Source organism: Thamnophis elegans, chromosome Z (genome assembly GCF_009769535.1).
Source record: "Thamnophis elegans isolate rThaEle1 chromosome Z, rThaEle1.pri, whole genome shotgun sequence".
Classification (NCBI taxonomy): Eukaryota; Metazoa; Chordata; class Lepidosauria; order Squamata; family Colubridae; genus Thamnophis; species Thamnophis elegans.
The window spans coordinates 109,772,234-109,791,727 of record NC_045558.1 but is presented as its reverse complement, the minus strand read 5'-3'; the positions used below and the strand labels follow the sequence as shown (position 1 = coordinate 109,791,727).

Here is a 19,494-nt window from a genome sequence, read left to right as displayed (position 1 = left end):
AGGTCCAATACCATGAACCACAGACTAACCCTTAAATGTCCCTAAGGGTCCAAATTGTTGCCATTTCCCCTATATTTCCAGAAAACAAAAATAAACCTCTTTTCCATTATAGCTGTTTTCATAAATGCCTTTGTGACCACAGCTCCAAAATGGAAGGATGTGGAAAGAGAAAGTGTTTTCAGCTGGTGAGGAATTTTTACTGTTTTAAAAGTGACTGCCTATAAAAAAAACCTTAAAATTAATTTAAATTGGAGAACAGAAGAAATAAGCGGTGGAATTAAATTTGGACTGGTTTTGAACAGTGGGTTATCTTACTTTTTAAATGCTATTTTTACGTATAGAATTTATGCAAGACTTTTAAAACAAATGGATTAAGTTTCCTTCTTCTATTTTTTTTCGTTGACTATTCTTTGTAATCTATGGACTAAAACGCTCCTCTTTCAAGTACTGTGGGTGTTTTTCTAAATCATTTAAGAATTGAACCTTTTTTAAACTTGAAATACAAAAAGATACAAAGGGAAACAAAGAAATGGTAACATTATAATATTGTAACCCTGCTACTCGGAGGCTAGAGGTTTGTGTATTGGAAATGAAATACTTTTTTTCACTGATTATGCTGGCTTGGCACTTCAAGGACTCACAGCTTGTTTATAGAGAGTGATAAAAAGAAAAAGAAAAGCACACAGATGTTCCTTTGAAGTAGATTTTTAACCAGAAAAAGGTGAAATGTTATTGTGATGCTTAATTCTGTTAAAACTTTCTAAGATAGAGCAGTAGTGTTTGTCTGCTGGAAATCATGGTGCAATTTCAACACCAGAAAGAAATTTTAAATCTGCAAAAGATACTCTCAGAAATACAGAAATTATCAAATACAAGTGAGAGGATAGAGAAGAAGTTGGATTACTTAGTGCATCTAACAGTAAAATATGACAGAGATGTTGAAGATGTTCATCAAATGGAAAAAGTGGTTGTTAAAATCAAAAAAATCGAAGAGGAAAATGAATATAAAGAAATTAAAATTGCTGATATTTATGGTGATTGGTTTGTTTCTGAAAATGGAAAGAGTGGAATACTGAAAGAGGAATTAAATGGAGAGGAAACCTACCCAAGAGGGGAAGATACAGAAGAGGAAAAAATAAAAGAATTTATGGATTTAAAGAGATAAATCTTATTAGCAATAATTTTGATAACACAACTGATAATCAAAGATAAGCTGATTAAGGAAACAGAAGAACGGCATCGAAATTACATGAGAGATTTTATAAGCAAGAGTTGCTAAGAGACGTCCATACAAAACTGATTAAGGAGATGATTAGAAGACTGATGCCACAAATGGCAGAAGATATGACACTGTTTTGTTACTGGAAAGATACAGGTTGATAGGTGGAAGAGTATAATTCAAAATTAGCTAAACTTAGTTAAATCCAGTGATAATAGGTATAGTTAAATAAAAATTGATAATAATAGTCTTGTATACAATGTTGAACTGTTATGATAAGTAATAACTGGATATGAATATTGAATGGTAGCCATGAAAGGAAGTTTATAAACCCTTTTTTATTATATATATAAATAATCATAATCATAATAATCATAATCATAATACACCAGACATCACACTGGTTGAGAAAAACAAGGTCACAATCATAGACATCGCAATACCAGGTGATAGCAGGGTCGCTAAGAAGGAACATGAAAAAATTGCAAAATACCAGGACTTAAAAATTGAAATTCAACGACTATGGCACAAACCAGCAGTGGTAATTCCAGTGGTAATTGGCACACTGGGTGCTATTCCAAAAGCACTGGAATTACATTTAAAACAGTTAAAGATTGACAAAATCACCATCAGTCAAATGCAAAAAGCCGCACTGCTTGGATCTGCACGCATATTACGAAAATACGTTACGACGTCCTAGGCCCTGGATGGGGCCCGACTAGTAACCAATGCCAAATCCGGCGAAACAACTGGCCGCTGTGATACAATTGTATAATAATAATAATAACAACAATGAATTAAGCTAGATTTAGTTAAGTCTTGATTACTAGGGGGAAATGATATGATGCAAGATATAGTCAAATAAAGGAGGGATAATGCACGCGCACACACACACCCACACATACATACATACATACATACATACATACATACATATATATATATATATATATATATATATATATATATATTGCATTTGTGCTGATAAATAAATAAAGGGAGACTAGTATATATCTATTTCAAGCTATTCAGCTCTCATTAAGGAAATGAGATGTAAATTTTAAATAGAGGTATGATGATGGTAACATGTATAAATATGTGAGTTAAAATACTTGAGTTATTATGAATTATGCTTGATTACTGTGGAAGAGATGCACAAAAGTCTTTTGTAACCAACTGATGCACTTTCTACAGTATGTAAAAAAGGAAGATTTTTAATTGTTTGTTTTGAAAATTAAAAATAAAAAACTGTTAATTAAAGAATAGTTGTTGAACAAAAGGCCAGTAAGCATTGACTATCTTACCTGTATTTTATCAATTTGCCTAACCATAGCACATTGCACTTTTAATGATCCACCAATCACAAACAATTTAATTGTGAAAAGTGTTAAATGTATGTCAGAAAGCATGGACCCTCCAAAAGTCAGAACATAGATTGCTAATATTTGCATTTCAAAGTTCAGTAAGAATCACAAGGAATTGGTGGGGAGATGGAGGGAAAAAAACTTACACAATATTTGGAATGGGGAAAAATAGGTAACATAATTTGATGTGTGAGAATGTTGAATGTTTTGGAGATCTGTATAAAAATAATAATGATTTGTCAAAGCGTGCAATCCAGATCTATTGTATGACAACAACAACAACAACAACAATAATAATAAAAGCCATTAATGGCTAATACTTGAAAAGTATTGAAGGCAAAGCTGACCAAAAGCTAACTTGGAACTAGTTAAGATCAAGAGTACTGAAAAAAGAAACAGAAGGCTTTATTTTAGTAGCTCAAGAACAAGCCTTAGCCACAAATTGCATGAAGGCAAATATTTAACATGTTACCACCAACAGCAAATGTCGCCTCTGAATGAGAAAGATGAGACAGTCAACCATTTAATCAGTGGATGGAGCAAAATTTTATAAACTGACTACTTACAACGCCATGATTGAGTTGCTAAAATCATTCATTGGAAACTGTGCCAGATGTTTGGATTTGAGTATAGCAAAAACCACTGGGAACATCAGGTTGAGAATATTCTAGAGAATGAAAAAGTCAAGATCTTGTGGGATGTCAGAATTCAGACTGCCAGGCACTTGACCCACAACACACCTGAAATAACAATATTTGAAAAGAAAAAAAGTTTGGTTCATTGACATTGCAATACCTGGTGATACACAAATTGAAGATAAACAGCAAGAAAAAAAATCACAAAGTACCAGGACTTGCAAATTGAAGTTGAGCGACTGTGGAAAAAGAAATCGAGTGTTGTCCCAATTGTAATTGGAGCCCTTGGAGCGATACCTAAAGGGCTACCTCACTATTTGGAAATTCTACATTTATTGGTTTTGAACATTCTGACTCTACAAAAAACCACCCTACTTGGAACAGCTTATATCCTCCAATGTTACCTTAACAGCTCCTAGGTCCTTGGTTAGGACTCGAGCTGTTCAGCTATCAACCAGTCACAAAGGCCGTGAATCTCACCAAAAATGAACTCATCATCATCATCTTGTACCACTTTCAAATACCAAAAGCTAACTTGGAACTGGTTAAGATCAGAAGTATTGAAAAAAGAAAAAGGAGGCTTTATTTTGGCAGCTCAAGAACAAGGCGGATCTTCATTGGAACACAACACTCCAGATATCATGATTATAGAGGGCCAAAACATGCAATTTATTGACATCATGTTACCTGGAGATGGCAGAGTTGAAGAAAAGGAACTGGGGAAAAACTATGAAATACTACGACCTGGCCGTCGAACTACCTGATTATGGATGAAACATGTAACAGTGATACTCATTGCCATTGGGACACTTGGTACCATGTCCAAGAATTTTATGAGATACATCAACAAATTTCAGCTTCCTGCAAAAACACCAGTGGAACTGCAAAAACTTAGAACTGAGGATAAATTTCCTGACAGTTAGAACAATTAATCAGTGGAGTAACTTGCCTCCAGATGTTGTGAATGTCCCAACACTGGAAGTCTTTAAAAAGATATTGGATAGCCATTTGTCTGGAATGGTATAGGGTTTCCTGCCTAGGCAGGGGGTTGGACTAGAAGACCTCCAATGCCCCTGCCAACTCTGCTATTGTATTTATTTGTATTTGTATTTGTTACTGGGGAAGGGAAAATAATACGTCAATAAAACAACATATCTAATTAAATTTTTGCACAATTATATAACTTGGTGAAAATATTTGGCCACTTGGTATATGATTATGGAGTTAGCTTCTCTAAAAAATAATGACTATAAAATATATGGCTTATATATTTGTAAATGATTGGGATGATCAAAGCATGTTTTGGGATATTATAAAAAAGATGCCCATTTGAGAAATTAACAAGAGTTTTTAATTCTAACTCTAACTCTCACAAGAGCAAAATCTCTCAAATAAGGAACCCCATGAAATCTCTCACCAGTAAAGCTAATGTGAGAGCATCAAAGCAGACTCTGGAAAAGACCCATCTATATTTGCTTAGTATGTCCCCCTGAACTCTGTTTTTGCTGGCAAAGGGTTACAGGAATCTGTTGCAGCTGAAAATGGAGCTCAGGAGCCTGTTTTCACTGGCAGAGTGTTCAAGCCACTACAGATGCCCCAAACACAAATGATGTTGAGCTGGCCATGTCCGCCTTGGCCACACCCACCCCAGCTCCCCAAGGTCCAACACAACTTTAATGCAGCACTCAATGAAATTGAGTTTGACACCCCTGTCCTAAATATTCAGGAGATAAGTCAAGATTACAAAGTTCTGCACAATAACACTATGCCAATGAGATAATTGAAACAAGCAGAGGCATCAGGCCTTTAGAGTCAAACAGGTGCTGAGTAAAACCCTAGCCTAGGCCTGAAACTTAATACTTGGTGTGTTAGCTTCAGGCCTGAATACTATGTTGGACAGCCAACCTTTTTGAGTGCTGAGAAGAGACTGTGTGTGCAGGGCACAACGTGCACCATGTGCAAAAAAAGGAGCACTTCACATGCGCGTACATTCATCTATGCCACAATCAAGAAGAGGAGTTGCCAGGGGGCATGTGTGCACTAAAAATATACTTATGGTTTCTGTCATGCACATACATACCGGCTGGCAAGTTTTCTGGTTAGCTGGTCGGAAGCGCATGCTTATGCTGGAAAACAGAAAACCAGGTTTCCAGCACTGCCACACACACAAAGGCCAACTGATTGGCATATGTGCATGTGTGCCAGAAATCCAGAATAGGAATGGCTGATGTCGCGTGTACCAGGCAACATTGCTCCATGTGCCATCACAGGATTAGGAGATACCAAACAAAATCCTAAGAAAATCTGATTAAATGGTTTCATAAGCCCTCACATTTGTGTAGAGGCCAAGTTGTATGCTATATATGGATACATATGAGTGGGTCAACTTCTTTAGCAATTACAGATGTAACTGTTGTTGAGATGCAATTTGTCCCCTTTTGGCAATGGAAGAAGTGGGAGACATTGCCTCTGTGAAAAACAAGATACTCAAAATTCTAGTGTTTCATAATCAACGTATAAAATCATACATTAAAGTTCTGGAGAAAAAATGTATAAGAATCTCAGAAAATATCTATGTGCAAATGTAGAGATTTAACTTACATTGGAACCCACTGCTGGATTGACACTATCCACAGACAGTCTTTTTAGCATTCACCATTCCCTTGAGTGTATTTGAGTGAACAATAATTATTTATAAATAAAAATCAAATAAAATTATTCCATAGCAACTAATAACACCAAATGTTATTTTTTGCTGAGTTGGATGAAGAATAATAGTAATTATAATTCCATGTGCTCAACAAATAGTAATACTTGGTGTTATACAAGGGAAATATGATTGCATTTAGTAGATTTTTTAAAATTTATTCTGCATACAAATCTTTGTATGGGAATTAATTGTTTTAAAGTCAATTTGTTCTGACAATGCATTAGAAAACTCCTCAGTAATTTCCTTTTGATGAAAAAAGCTTTTTTTTGTCATCTAAAGCTGGTTCATTAAAAAAAATAATGTTATGGTTTTTCAAGGCAATTTTAGGCAATTAAGCTAATGAGATGCTTTATACATAGTTAGTGGAGTTGTTAATAGGCAGCAGTGTGGCTAATTAAAAAGTTCAACATAGGTAATTACAAAGATGGAATATTTTTCTCTCTCTGGGAGGGAAAGTGATGTAAAGTCCTCTAGCGGCTTAAGGCAAACACAGGAGGACTAATTATCATTTTATCAAACTCAAAGGCCTTGGTGATAATGATGCAGTCTGGTACCAAATTTGTGTCTGAACTATGTGTTTAAGTCCCTGAGGTGCAGATAAAGTTATGTGACGGACAGATTTCAGATTTCAATATATAAGTTGAAAGATTTTAATATACAAAATTTAGCAAAACCTAAGGGCTGATGTTTTCTGACACTTTGTTAAATCAGATAATATTTCAAATTTTTGCCAAAAGGTCAAGGAAATTATAGTATGGTGATATGCAATAGATCAGAAGTTATAGCAAACTGATTATGGGCAGCAGTTGAGAATCTGAAGTAGATTTTTCCATGTAACAAAACTTCTCTATAGGTCTGGGTTGGCAAACCCATGACACGCAGACCACAGGTGGCATGTGGAGCCATTTGTCAGGGCATGTGAGGCGTTGCTCTGTCTGCTGGCCAACACGCATGTGCACACTACCCAGCTGAATTCAGCCTTTTTAAAGCTATTTTTGCCCTCTCCAGGCTCCAGAGGCTTTAGAGGACCTCTGGAAACTTCAGGAATTTCCCTGAAGCCTCTGGAAAGCAAAAAACCAGCCCTACGGACAAAACCGAAGTTCAGGAACAGACTTCCAGTTTGCTTATAAGGCCGTTTTTAGTCCTCCAGAGCCTTCAGGGACCTGCAGGAGGCTTCCCTGAAGGCTCCAGGCTCCAGAGGGTGAAAAATGTCCCAATGGACAAACCAGAAGTCACTTCCAGTTTGCTTGTAGGGTCATTTTTTTTTCATCTGGAGCCTTCAGGGAAGCCTCTGTACCATCCAGATTTGGAGGCATTGAATTTTTGACCTTGTATGGAGTGGCCACATTTCATTCAAGGGAGGCACATATTACTGGGGGGGGGAATCTTCCTGGATTCAAAGTTACTAGTTGATGAGCAGATTGTGTTTGTGACAGGGAACACAACTGGTGATCTTTCATACCCTTTCTTAGATTGGGAGTTGGGCTTCAGACAATCACTCATGTCCTAGTTCAGGTGTCGGCAACCTTAAACACTCAAAGAGCCACAAAGATCCTAACTCAAAGCCCTCTGTTCAATTCTGGAGCTGACTAGAAGTCCAGTTCCCCCCACCATAGAGTCTCCTGCTAGCATTCTTTTTCCTCTACCTTTCCTAACCGAAAACCCTATAAATTGTGGTGCTGACTGGCAACAGGGAGCTACAATGGAGAGATGAAAGAGCCAAATGCATTTCCAGCCATCAAATTCAATCCTGCAGGGTGGGCATACTCCAGGTTCAGTTCAGTTCAGGCATCTATTTGAGTCCCTGGAGGTATGTTTTCTCTGTAGGTGTGTTTTTCCTACTGGAATGAGGTATCCCAAGATCCAATAGCCTCTACTTTGCTGTTGTTTAAAAGGTCCATGAAAACTTATTTCTTCATCCAGGATTTGGTGAGATAAAATGAACAACTGTTCTTCATTATAGTTGCCAACTTTTAACTTTATAATTTAATTGATGTGTGAGAATGTTGAATGTTTTGGAGACCTGTATAAAAATAATAATGATAATGTTTTCCACTTTAGTGATAGAAATTATATCAGAAAAAGTCTCCACTGTTCTAACATTTGCAAGATAAACACATTCCTTGGCCAATGAAGCAACTTGTAAGATTCAGATGAAAATATTTTTTAAATGGATTTTAGGAGATTTTTTTTACTGGGTAATCAACTATAATTATAACATAATCAAAAAATATAATAAAATCAATAAAAACCTTTAAATTATAAAATAAAGCATACCTCCAGAGACTCAAATAGATAACTGAACTGAACTGAACCTGGAGTATGCCAGCCCTGCAGGATTGAATTTGATGGCTGATGTATGAAGGACACTTGTTCATCACATAATCAGGCCTTATACCAAGGAACGTTTCATGGGTAACAAGCAGCACTTTTAACAAGCAGCACTTGTAGCTTGTAACAAATTGCCAACCACTGCATCTTGCAAAGAGGTGTTACATTGGGATAGTGAGGCACACCCATTAATGCTTGTGCCACCAACTTCTGGAGTGGCTGAAATTTACAGGTGGTCAAGGGAATGTATTGCAGTAGTCAAACCATGAGATGACTAGGACAGGAGTCAGTAACCCATGGCTCTGGAGCTGCATGTGGCTCTTTGATCCCTATATTGCAGCTCCCTGTTTCCAGTCAACTCCACAATTTATAGGGATTTCTGTTAGGAAAGGTAGAGGAAAAAGAATGCTAGCAGGAGACTCTATGGTTGAGATTTATTCGATTTATATGCCGCCCTTCTCCCAAGGACTCAGGGCAGCATACAACATTAAAAGAAACACATACTACAAAAGTTAAAAAAAATTAAATAGGATATCCCCAAACCCAATTAAAATTAACAATGACACATTTTTTTTAAAAAAGAATTCAAATTAAAATTAACAATAAGCAATACTTTGATTTGTTTTGTTCGGGCCAGGCTGGCTTGCTGGAAAACCCAACTTTTTAGGGCGTCGGAAGGACCAGAGGTTGGGGATTATACGAAGCTCCTGTGGCAGCTCATTCCAGAGGGAAGGCGCTCCCACAGAGAAGGGTCTCCCCCTGGGGGGTCACCAGTCAACACTGTCTGGCCGACGGCACCCTGAGAAGGCCAACTCTGTGAGATCGCACTGGACAATGGGAGGCTACCGGTGGCAGTAGGTGGTCTCATGGGTACCCTGGGTCTAAGCCATGGAGTGCCTTAAAGGTCATAATTAGTACCTTGAACCAAAGGTACTCAAAGAGCCACAAATATCCTTACCGGAAGTGGAGGAACCGACTTCTGGTCAGCTCCAGAATTGAACAGGGGGCTTCCGGTTAGGATATTTGTGGCTCTTTGAGTGTTTAAGGTTGCCAATAGCTGAACTAGGACATGAGTCCGATTATCTCGATCCCTTTCAGTCCGGTTTCAGGCCTGGCTACAGCACGGAAACTGCTTTGGTCATGCTGATCGATGATCTCTGGTGAGCCAGGGATAGGGGTTATTCCTCTATCCTGGTGCTTCTTGACCTCTCAGCGGCCTTCGATACCATCCACCATGGTAACCTTCTGCAACGGTTGCGGGAGGTGGGAGTGGGAGGCACCGTTCTTCGGTGGTTCTCCTCCTACCTCTTGGACAGGTCGCAGTCGGTGTTGGTCGGAGGACAGAGATCGACCCCTAGGCCCCTCAACTTTGGGGTGCCGGAGGGTTCGGTCCTGTCCCCCCTCCTATTTAACATCTACATGAAGCCGCTGGGTGAGATCATACGCCAGCACGGGATTAAATACCATCAATATGCGGATGATACACAGCTGTATCTGTCTGCCCTGTGCCAACTCAGTGAAGCGGTGGAAGTGATGGGCCAGTGCCTGGAGGCTGTTAGGGTTGGGATGGGAATAAACAAGCTGGCGCTCAACCCCGACAAGACCGAGTGGCTATTGATGCTCCCTCCCAAAGATGGTCCAGCTATTCCATCTCTCAGCCTGGGGGGTGAAATTATACGCCCCTCAGAGAGGGCTCGCAATTTGGGAGTCCTCCTGGATCCGCAGCTGACTCTAGAACATCATCTGTTGGCTGTGACCAGGGGGACCTTTGCCCAGGTTCGCCTGGTGCACCAATTGCAACCCTACCTGGACCGGAAGGCCCTTCGGATAGTCACTCACGCCCTCGTCATCTCAAGACTGGATTACTGTAACACGCTCTACATGGGGCTCCCCTTGAAGAGTGTTCAAAGAATTCAGCTTGTCCAGAATGCAGCCGCGTGAGCGATTGTGGGTGCACCTTGGTACACCCACGTTACACCTATCCTCCACGAGCTGCACTGGCTGCCCATTGGTCTCCGGACACGCTTCAAGGTGCTAGTCGTTACTTTTAAAGCCCTACATGGTATTGGACCTGGGTACTTGAGAGACCGCCTCCTGCCAGTTACCTCCCAAAGACCTATTAGATCCCACAGATTAGGCCTCCTCCGAATCCCATCTGCCAGCCAATGTTGGCTGGCGACTCCTCGGGGGAGGGCCTTCTCTGTGGCTGCTCCGGCCCAATGGAACAATCTCCCCATGGAGATCTGGACCCTTACTACCCTTCCGGCCTTCCGCAAAGCGGTTAAGACCTGGCTGTTCCGGCAGGCCTGGGGCTGTTGAACTATCCAGCCCCATACGAGGTTATGCCTGTTGTAGAATTTTAAATTGTTGTTTTTATTTTATTTTTTGTATCCCCTCCCTTTTTTATTGTGAGCCGCCCTGAGTCTCTCGGGTGGCATATAAACTCAATAAATTGAATTGAATTGAGTGATTGTCTGAAGCCCCTCTCCCAATGTAAGAAACGGTATGAAAGGTCACCAATTGTATCAAGGCCTTCCCTGTCACAAACACAATCTGCTCATCAACTAGTAACTTTGAATCCAGGAAAACCCCTCCCCCCAAAAGTAATGTGTGCCTCTCTTGAATGAGATGTGGCCACTCCATACAAGGTCAAGAATTCAATGTCTCCAAATCTGGATGGTACAAATACTGACAGCTACTTGGCCTTCACAGGACAGAGTTCCTATGAGCTCACCATCCAAACCAGCCAGCCTCCAGAATCAAAATCTTGAAAACTTCATTTTTTATCCTGGGGTTAAAAGATATAATTAGCTATCATTGACATGTTGATGAAAGTAAACTCCCACAAAATGACTTGAGGGATAAAGAGCATGGAACTGATTGATTCAATTCGGCCAAAAAGTATTATTTGAAATTCCAGTACAAAAATATTCTAATGGAGGCATGAAAATTGTTTTAGATAGGGAAAATATAATATGAAACACATACAAGCCAAAACTGACCAATGACCAAAGATAACCTGAAAGTTTTTGGGGTATGCAGTAGAATCATTGTTGTTAAATTAAATATCAAATGTTGATATTTAACTTAGTAGCTGGAACATTAAAGTGAAAAGGCAGGGAGAGGTTGTGAATAGGCCAGAACACACAGTTGTAGTTAATTGGTTGAAAAGTGCTGTCTCATGCATGAGGCAATAAAGAGGGAGCCTTTTTTTCTTCCGTGTGCTGTTTGATTTACCCCATGATGTTCTTGTGTTCCTAACTATCTTCTTTGCTAAATTTGAATGTTAAATGCATTTATTAATATAAAATTACAAGTTTGTGTTAGTGTCTCTGACTCATGTGGACATTTTCTGCACAATATCCTGACAATAATGTTTACCAGCAACCAGCAGTGATTACATCACATACACAGTGAACACCTTGTAGTGTAAAGGTTGGCAAATAGCAGCATAGTGATAATATATTATTGTAGCACATGCTATTGTAATAAGCAATAAACATTGTAAAATATGGATTTGAAACTTCATCCAAAGCTGGTAACGTGCCAAGCTATTGCTGGGTGGAATATGATTGTTTCTGTTTTTGTTAGGCTTGGTTGGAGGTGCCATTTTACATATTCAATTTATGTTGTTCCTCGTCTCAAATATATGACTCTGGCTAACAAACCTCATTACAAAATAATAAATAACAGACAAAGTCCAATATAAAAGAAAATTAACAAAATCAGAATACAGGCTCAGCCACACACCTAGACCAAGGCTTAATACATAATCAGGTCTTTGATGCCTTACAGAAGCCAGTGGAACCAAGTTTAATCTCCCAGAAAATAATGTTGCAGAAGCCGTGTGATGTGATAGAAGAGGTTGTCTTCCTGAGTTCCCCCAGACAGCAGAAACCTGCTACAGGACCCAGAGCATGCTTGTCCTGCAAAATTTAATAGGTCAAGTAGAAAAGGCAGGGAGACGTTGTGAATTTCTTTAATTTACTCTAGATGAAATAACTATAATAAAGTTATGAGGCCGCCATAGTCATAGCTAGAGAATTTCTTTGAAGACTTTGCACTCACACAGAATATGATAAACATCTGCACCTCAGAATTTACTTCCTTATATCTAAGTCTGATCATTGCACATTTCCTGTATGTATAAAACCTTTATGTTTGTGAGAGATCTCTCCCCCCCCCCCCGGCTTTCTCTCTGTCTCCTGGTTTTATTTTGGAATTTCTGCACTCATTAACAACCTCAAAATTGATTTGAAGTAACTTGATTTTATTTCATTTGATTTGACATTGAGCTACTGGGAGCTTCCCACTATAGAGAAACTAAAGAAAACCTTTGAAGCTCATGTATCTAGTTTCAAAATCTTGCTAAAACATCATGTGAAATTAGAATATTTTGAGGATGTGTGTATGTATGTATGTATGTATGTATGTATGTATGTATGTATGTATGTATGTATGTATATAAGTTTTAATTTATTAGGTAACCAAGTATTGAATTTAAGACTATTAAAAAAAACCCTAGATGTTTATGTAGACAGTGCTCAGGCAATAGCCAGTTGCCTGAATAATGTTTCATCTAATCTGACTAGGAAGTGTGTGTGTGTGTGTGTGTGTGTGTTTGTGTGTGTGTTTGTGTGTGTGTAGATTGCAATAAACATAAACATAGTGCATTGATTTTAATAAATGTGCAAGGGCAAAGTAGAGTTACATTTATTTATATAAAATGTTTATTATTATAAAAGTAAGGCCAAATTATTGGAAGGACTAACACTATTGAAAATATAGCTTAGCACTTCTGTTTAATGTATGACTGAAATGGCTAGGTTTTTTCCTTCATTTCAGCAGGTTTTTTTTTAAAAAAAAAAAAACTATTTTAGTTTATAAACTCCCTTGAAGGGCTGTAAGAAAAGTGAAATATAATTTGATCCAACAAATAGTAAAAGGTTTATCTGTATACTGCAGGTACAGAGCATAATAAATATATATCAATAGGACAATAACATGATTTTTCATCATTTCCCAATTGTCCCATTTTTATAAATCATAATAGCTGCCTTAATAATTTTTGGGGGACATAAGTTTTCTTGCTAACCTCTTGATAGCATCCTTTACTTCATTATTTCTCAGGGAGTATATGAAAGGATTGGCAAGAGGGTTTAAAACTGTGTACAGGAAAGAAAAAAATTTGTTGACATCACTAAGTATTTTACGCTTTGGTAACCCATACACAATCATGATGGTTCCATAAAACAGAGAAACCATTATCAGATGAGATGAGCAAGTGGAAAAAGCCTTTTTCCTACCTATAGTAGAAGGTATTTTCAAGATAGTAGATATAATGTATATATAGGAAGTCAAGGTAAGGAGAAAAGGTGGTAGAGTAAAAGCAAAAGCGAGGATAAAACTTATAAGTTCTACAAAGCTGATGTCACTACAGGAAAGTTTCATAATTGGATATGTATCACAAAAATAATGATCGATTTCATTTGGACCACAGAATGTAAGCTGCAACATTACACTCAAGAGGAAGACACCAGCTATAAGGCTACTTATCCATGAAGAAGCTGCTAGCTGGATACAGATTCGAGTAGTCATACTTTTTGTATAATGCAAAGGTTTGCATATTGCTAAATATCGATCGTATGACATTGCAGATAGGAGATAACACTCAGTTGCCATGAGGGAGCTAAAGAAGAAGAATTGTACAAAGCAATTGCGAAAAGAAATGGTGTTTTTATCAGTCAATAAGCCAGCCATCATTTTGGGTACAATATTTGAGATGTAGAAAGTCTCTAAGCACGACAAATTTCCCAGGAAGAAGTACATGGGTGTATGAAGATGTTGATCAACTGCAACTAAAGTCACAATGAGCACATTCCCAGCCGTGGCTACAATATAAATCACTAGGAAAACAAAGAAGAGGAGAGATTGCCATTGTCCAACGTTTCCAAACCCCAACACGATAAATTCTGTGATATTCATCGTTATGTTCATTCTTCTATCATTGAAATATGCATACAGCAGGGAAAGCACAGATCATCTCATGCATCTTTGGAGTGGGAATGGGGAGTGGGGGGAGAGAAAAAGAAGCAAAATTTGTATATTATAAAATAAACATCAGTTCTTTTTAATACAGGCTAGACTAGTAACTTTAAGATAATCATGACAATTATCATACATGGATTTCTTTTCCAGGTCATGAATATGCTATCTACTCTATTCCTTCATATTAAAAGAATTGCATTCAGAAAGCAGTTTCTCTAGTTCTGAGTGAATAAGTAACAACTCAAAATATGAAACATTGATAGACTCCTGCTTATATGCATAAATAAAGTTTGGCTTATCTATTTGTCTTGATCTTGATACTTGTAATACTATCAAGATCTTATCCCAATGCCTGAAGTCTGGCAGATTCTGGACAGGAAGGAACAGCCAGAATTCAACCGGACAATCCTGTGTAGCTTCTAGTGCAAAGCTTCTTCATCTTTAGTTTTGAAGGCAGACTGTTTCCCAGACAGAAATGGGGATCATTTTGCAATTATTTCTGACCTTTGCAAAGTACTACTTTGCTTTAATTTACTAGATCACTAAGTAGCTGAATTTCATGGATGGCAATATATGCTATTTGATTTTCTTTCAACATGATATTAGTTTTCATTGATAAACCCATTGTTTACACCAATTCATTTCAAAAAGAGTTATGAGAAAAGAAGGTGATTACCTGTGTGATATCAGATCAAGAACATCATCATGATCCAGAATAAAGATGGCAGCGTCATTGTTCACATCTTCATTTTATAAACATTCATTTTTGTTGGTGATTATAAGAGCTCAGGAAATTATAACTTACAATATGTTTTTTTAAGACGTTAAATACCCCAGAGGGGAAGTGTTAACCAGGTGCTCATTGCTTCTGTTCAGTATCATGGGAAAATGCCTTTCTAGATACATGAATTCATTGGATTTTCAAATAATTGGATACTTTTGAAATAATTTTAAACTTTTTAAAGAAATACTATATTCTAGTTTCTTCATGTTGTCTCTGGTTATTTTATTTTATTTAGTTTGTCAAACATGTACAAGATAACAGGTATAAGTATAAACATGGACAAGAAATACTATATTCTAGTTTCTTCATGTTGTCTCTGGTTATTTTATTTTATTTTATTTAGTTTGTCAAACATGTACAAGATAACAGGTATAAGTATAAACATGGACATGGACATAAACAAGGGAAATGACTACAAATAAATGGGGACAGTAGGATAGGGACAGATGGCATACATATTATTATATGGAAAGCAGGCAGGAAAATATCACTGGCAAATTTGGATTTTTTTTCTTTTTTTAGGGACCACTTCTTTATTTCAAATAGGAGTCAAATAGGGTACAAATAATAGCTTACAATAATAGTCATTGTTTTTAAAAAAGGAACTAGTTTTTAAACTTAGAGAATTTAAAAAAAGGAACAGATGGATAAAATGTCAGTGGAAGAAACTGCTGTTACAGCCAGAGAACAAGGCCTCTCAGGATCAGGTAGAAGGAAGGAAACAAGTAGATCTGGCATTTTTAAAAATCTTTTCCTATTACTTTAAAGTGCTGAACATTTTCTTTACCACAAAACTAGAAACAACATGGAAACCAACCAACCCCCCGATAAATTTTATTCAAGTCAAATCCATACAGCTAAATAACAGCTATGTTACGTATACATTTCCCAAATAATTCTGGGATAACATGAAATAATTCTTCTGCAAGGGAAGAATACATAATGGCTTTCATTTAAAAAAAAATCTTTTCCTGCATTGGGTATGGTCAAAACAGTTAATCAAGTTAATGGTCCAGATGCAGGAAAAGGATGAGTTTTAAAAGAATAAAATCCATACAGACGATTTCCTGTTCAGAAAAAAAATATATGATTTCCTTTTTCTCTACCCCCAATCCCCCCCTTTTTAAAGGCACATAGCTGAATATGGCAGAGTCATTCTAGCTTCAACAGATTATAAGCAACACAATAGTCAAAGTGAAGAAGAATAGAAAGGGTCTGCTAGAAGAGCTTGTTTCTGCCTGGATATGGCGGGAATGCTTCGTGGCTGAGGTTCCACAGAAATGTAACCATTAATTATATGAATCCACAAAGGTGGCTCGGTGGTGCATCACTGATGCTGCTCCTGAAGCCCATGTTTGAAGCCCATGTTTGCAAATGACGGTTGTATATAGAGTTTCAATATCCATGATAGCTAAAATAGTGTTGCCAAGAAGATTGCCAAAGAATTTCAGTTTTCTTAGGAAGATTGTGGTGTCTCTTATGTAGACGGTGCTCGTAGTATAAGGTTTAAGTTCATAAATTCAGATGTTGCAGCTATTAAGGTTCCAAGCTTGAAATAATGGGATTAGCTGAATTGTTTGATCTGTGTATTTTTAGAAGGAAGAACTCCTGGAGTGTTTTCTCTATAGAAGTGGTCTTTTATGTCCTTAGGAATTTATTTCATAAGGCTGCATACTGTAATTCTTTCTGATATGTTGCTGTGGGATCTGAGAGTAGAAGTTAGTAGAATTTAGCATTGCAAATGTGCTTTTCAGCTTTCTTAATATGATCAACCGCATTATTGCATGGGGAAGGTTGGGTGGTCGGCATGATCTCTACTTATGAATCCTCCTTGGAGAACACATTGGTGGATCCAACAGTGTTGGACAATGATGGCTGCATATCTATGTCCTACTTCTTATTCATGAGATTATTGTTTAAGTTTCAAGCAACAACAAAAAAAAGTTTCAAAGGTTGTACAGTTGTTTCAATCATGTGGATTTAATGGAACAATGGTCTTTACTTCAGTTCCAAAAAAATCTTTCGTGCACTTCTTTGAGTCAGATACAATTCTTGGGGATCTGATGATACTTTCATGTAGTTTTCATGGATTGAGGTATCATCGCACACCAAACTAATCTTCTCCAAAAATAAGGAGGACCCGTCCAGATCATATGCAGACTCCCGAGAAACCCATTCAGGGCAGGAGGCTCCAGCACCAGCCAGCAGAGCCCGCCACTACGAAGTGTCCTCTCCGGCTGCAGGGCAAGGCGTCACTAGGTCTTCTTTCATTTTTTGCAATGGTGGCTCTTTCATGAGTCGACTCTCAGTATCTTGGTTTGGAGCTGGCGGTGATGAAGGTGTCATAGAATTTTCACACAGGGATGAAAACATCTCCATCTCTTCTGGGGTCTCTAATATTCCCTTTGGATCTTGGCTTCTATTTTCTACGATCTTAAATTCATGCAATCTCTTGTCCTCTGGTGGGGGGGAGTGAAAGGCTCAATTATTGGGGAAACCAGGTCTATAAGTGGCTCTGCTGTATCCATTGTAACCAATAAGGATTTCTTCAAATTTTCTAGCTTGAATAATATATCGTCTTGTTCTTTCCTTGGGAGAGCACCAAAAGCATTAATGAGGCCAGCTTCTGTGCTGTTAAGTGTCTCTTCTCCGTGCAAGATTGGTTGACTCCTATTATCATTCTTTTTCTTTTCCAAGGTTGAAAATGAGGTGGTCTCATTCACCTTGGATGCTCGCATGTTAGTTATTAAAGGGATAACCCTTTCCTCACCAAAGACTCTGATGGGAAAGATTTGGAAGGAGGCTAAAAATGCCTTCATCTTGAATAACATCTGTGGTATGGTGGGCTGTTTGAAAGGCAGAAGGATCCGCTTCCAATTTGGGGCCTCAGGTAACCACTCAGGTAAGCACGGCGATCAATCATGCCCCTGTGACAGTGAAGAAGCTGGCTTAGGGAATTTAATATCACACTTCTGGAGTTCCAACGTCCATAATTAAGTCTGTTCAAATGGATTCTAAAAGCTATCCTTTGTGTTTGTAGCAAGCAATGTGATTGTTGTGATTGACGGAGGGATTCTTTCCTGATTTCTTATTTTTTGATACCTTTTCCTCTCGATGCCTTGTCTGGGGGGGGGGGACGACTGTTTTTTTGAGAGGGCTGTCTCCTTTTATCTGTCTCTTTAACTGTTTTTCTGGCTCTTTGTTCTATTTCCTTTCCCTTATCCTGGGAATGGGAGTTACTCAAATCTTCTGCCTGAGCTTTAGTGGGAGTTCTTGGGGCCCGATATTGCATTTGAAGAAAAACAGCTAAATCTTTTTTCAGTGACTCTACATCATGTTGGATGGTAATTAATTGTTCAAATATTGAGACCACTGTTTGCGCTGTGAGAAGGCATTGCTTTGCCATAAACTCGGTTGAATTTTCCCAGGGTAAACTCTCCATACTCTGAATTATCTGGTTGTTCTTTGCCTTTTTAGTATTTAACTTAGACTCAATAAAGGAAGTTGTTGGGCTAGTTGTTTGTGATAAGAGCTTTTTGTGATAAGACATTTTGTTCCCCCTCCACCTGATTGGAGAAGTCTAGTAAATGCTGATTTGCCATATCTTTTTGCCGGTCCTGTTCTAATCTCTCCAGATTGTTGGGGCTGGGGGGGTTAGTTTTACTTACAGATCTCTTGCCAACAAAGAGCTCCTCAATTCGTGGTTGTTTTGCTGTCTTCACTGGAGGGAGAGATCCTGGGCTGGTGCCATGGCATTTCTTTCTTTTTCCCATGCTTATTTAATTCTTCAGCAGCAACAAAAGTTTTTGTTTGCAAATTTGGGTTTGATAGTAGCTGATTCCAATCAGAAATTATAAGGCTTTAATTTTGTTTTGCTTTGTTTTTCTCAATTACAACATTTCCTTTCAGTGTATCAAGTAAAGGAGATACAAATACTCCATATATTGTACTGAAACTGATATATGTATGTGGCACAGACAGACAGACAGACAGACAAACAGACAGATAGACTGTGTGTGTGTGTGTTGTGTGTGTGTGTGTGTGTGTGTGTGTGGTAACTCAGAAGCTAAGACACTGAGCCTGTCGATCAGAAAGATCAGTAGTTCGGAGGTTTGAATCCCTAGTGCCGTGTAACAGAGTGAGCACCCGTTACTTGTCCCAGCTTCTGCCAACCTAGCAGTTCGATAGCATGTAAAAATGAAAGTAGAAAAATAGGAACCACCTTCAGTGAGAAGATAACAGCATTCTGTGCATCTTCAGCATTTAGTCATACCAGCCACATGACCTTGGAGTGGTCTTCAGACAGCACTGGCTCTTCGGCTTTGAACCTGAGATGAGCACCACTCCCTAGAGTCGGGAACAACTAGCACAGACGTGCAAGGGGAATCTTTGGAATCTTTACC

The 19,494-nt window shown here is 38.3% G+C and overlaps 1 protein-coding gene across 1 annotated transcript; it reads right to left on the bottom strand.

Moving 5' to 3' along the window:
• Nucleotides 1-13,317: 13,317 nt before the first annotated feature.
• On the bottom strand, nucleotides 13,318-14,244 carry LOC116521334 (olfactory receptor 6N1-like). The gene has a single exon (XM_032236018.1). The coding sequence runs from the start codon at nucleotides 14,242-14,244 to the stop codon at nucleotides 13,318-13,320; it is 927 nt and encodes a 308-aa protein (XP_032091909.1).
• Nucleotides 14,245-19,494: the final 5,250 nt, after the last annotated feature.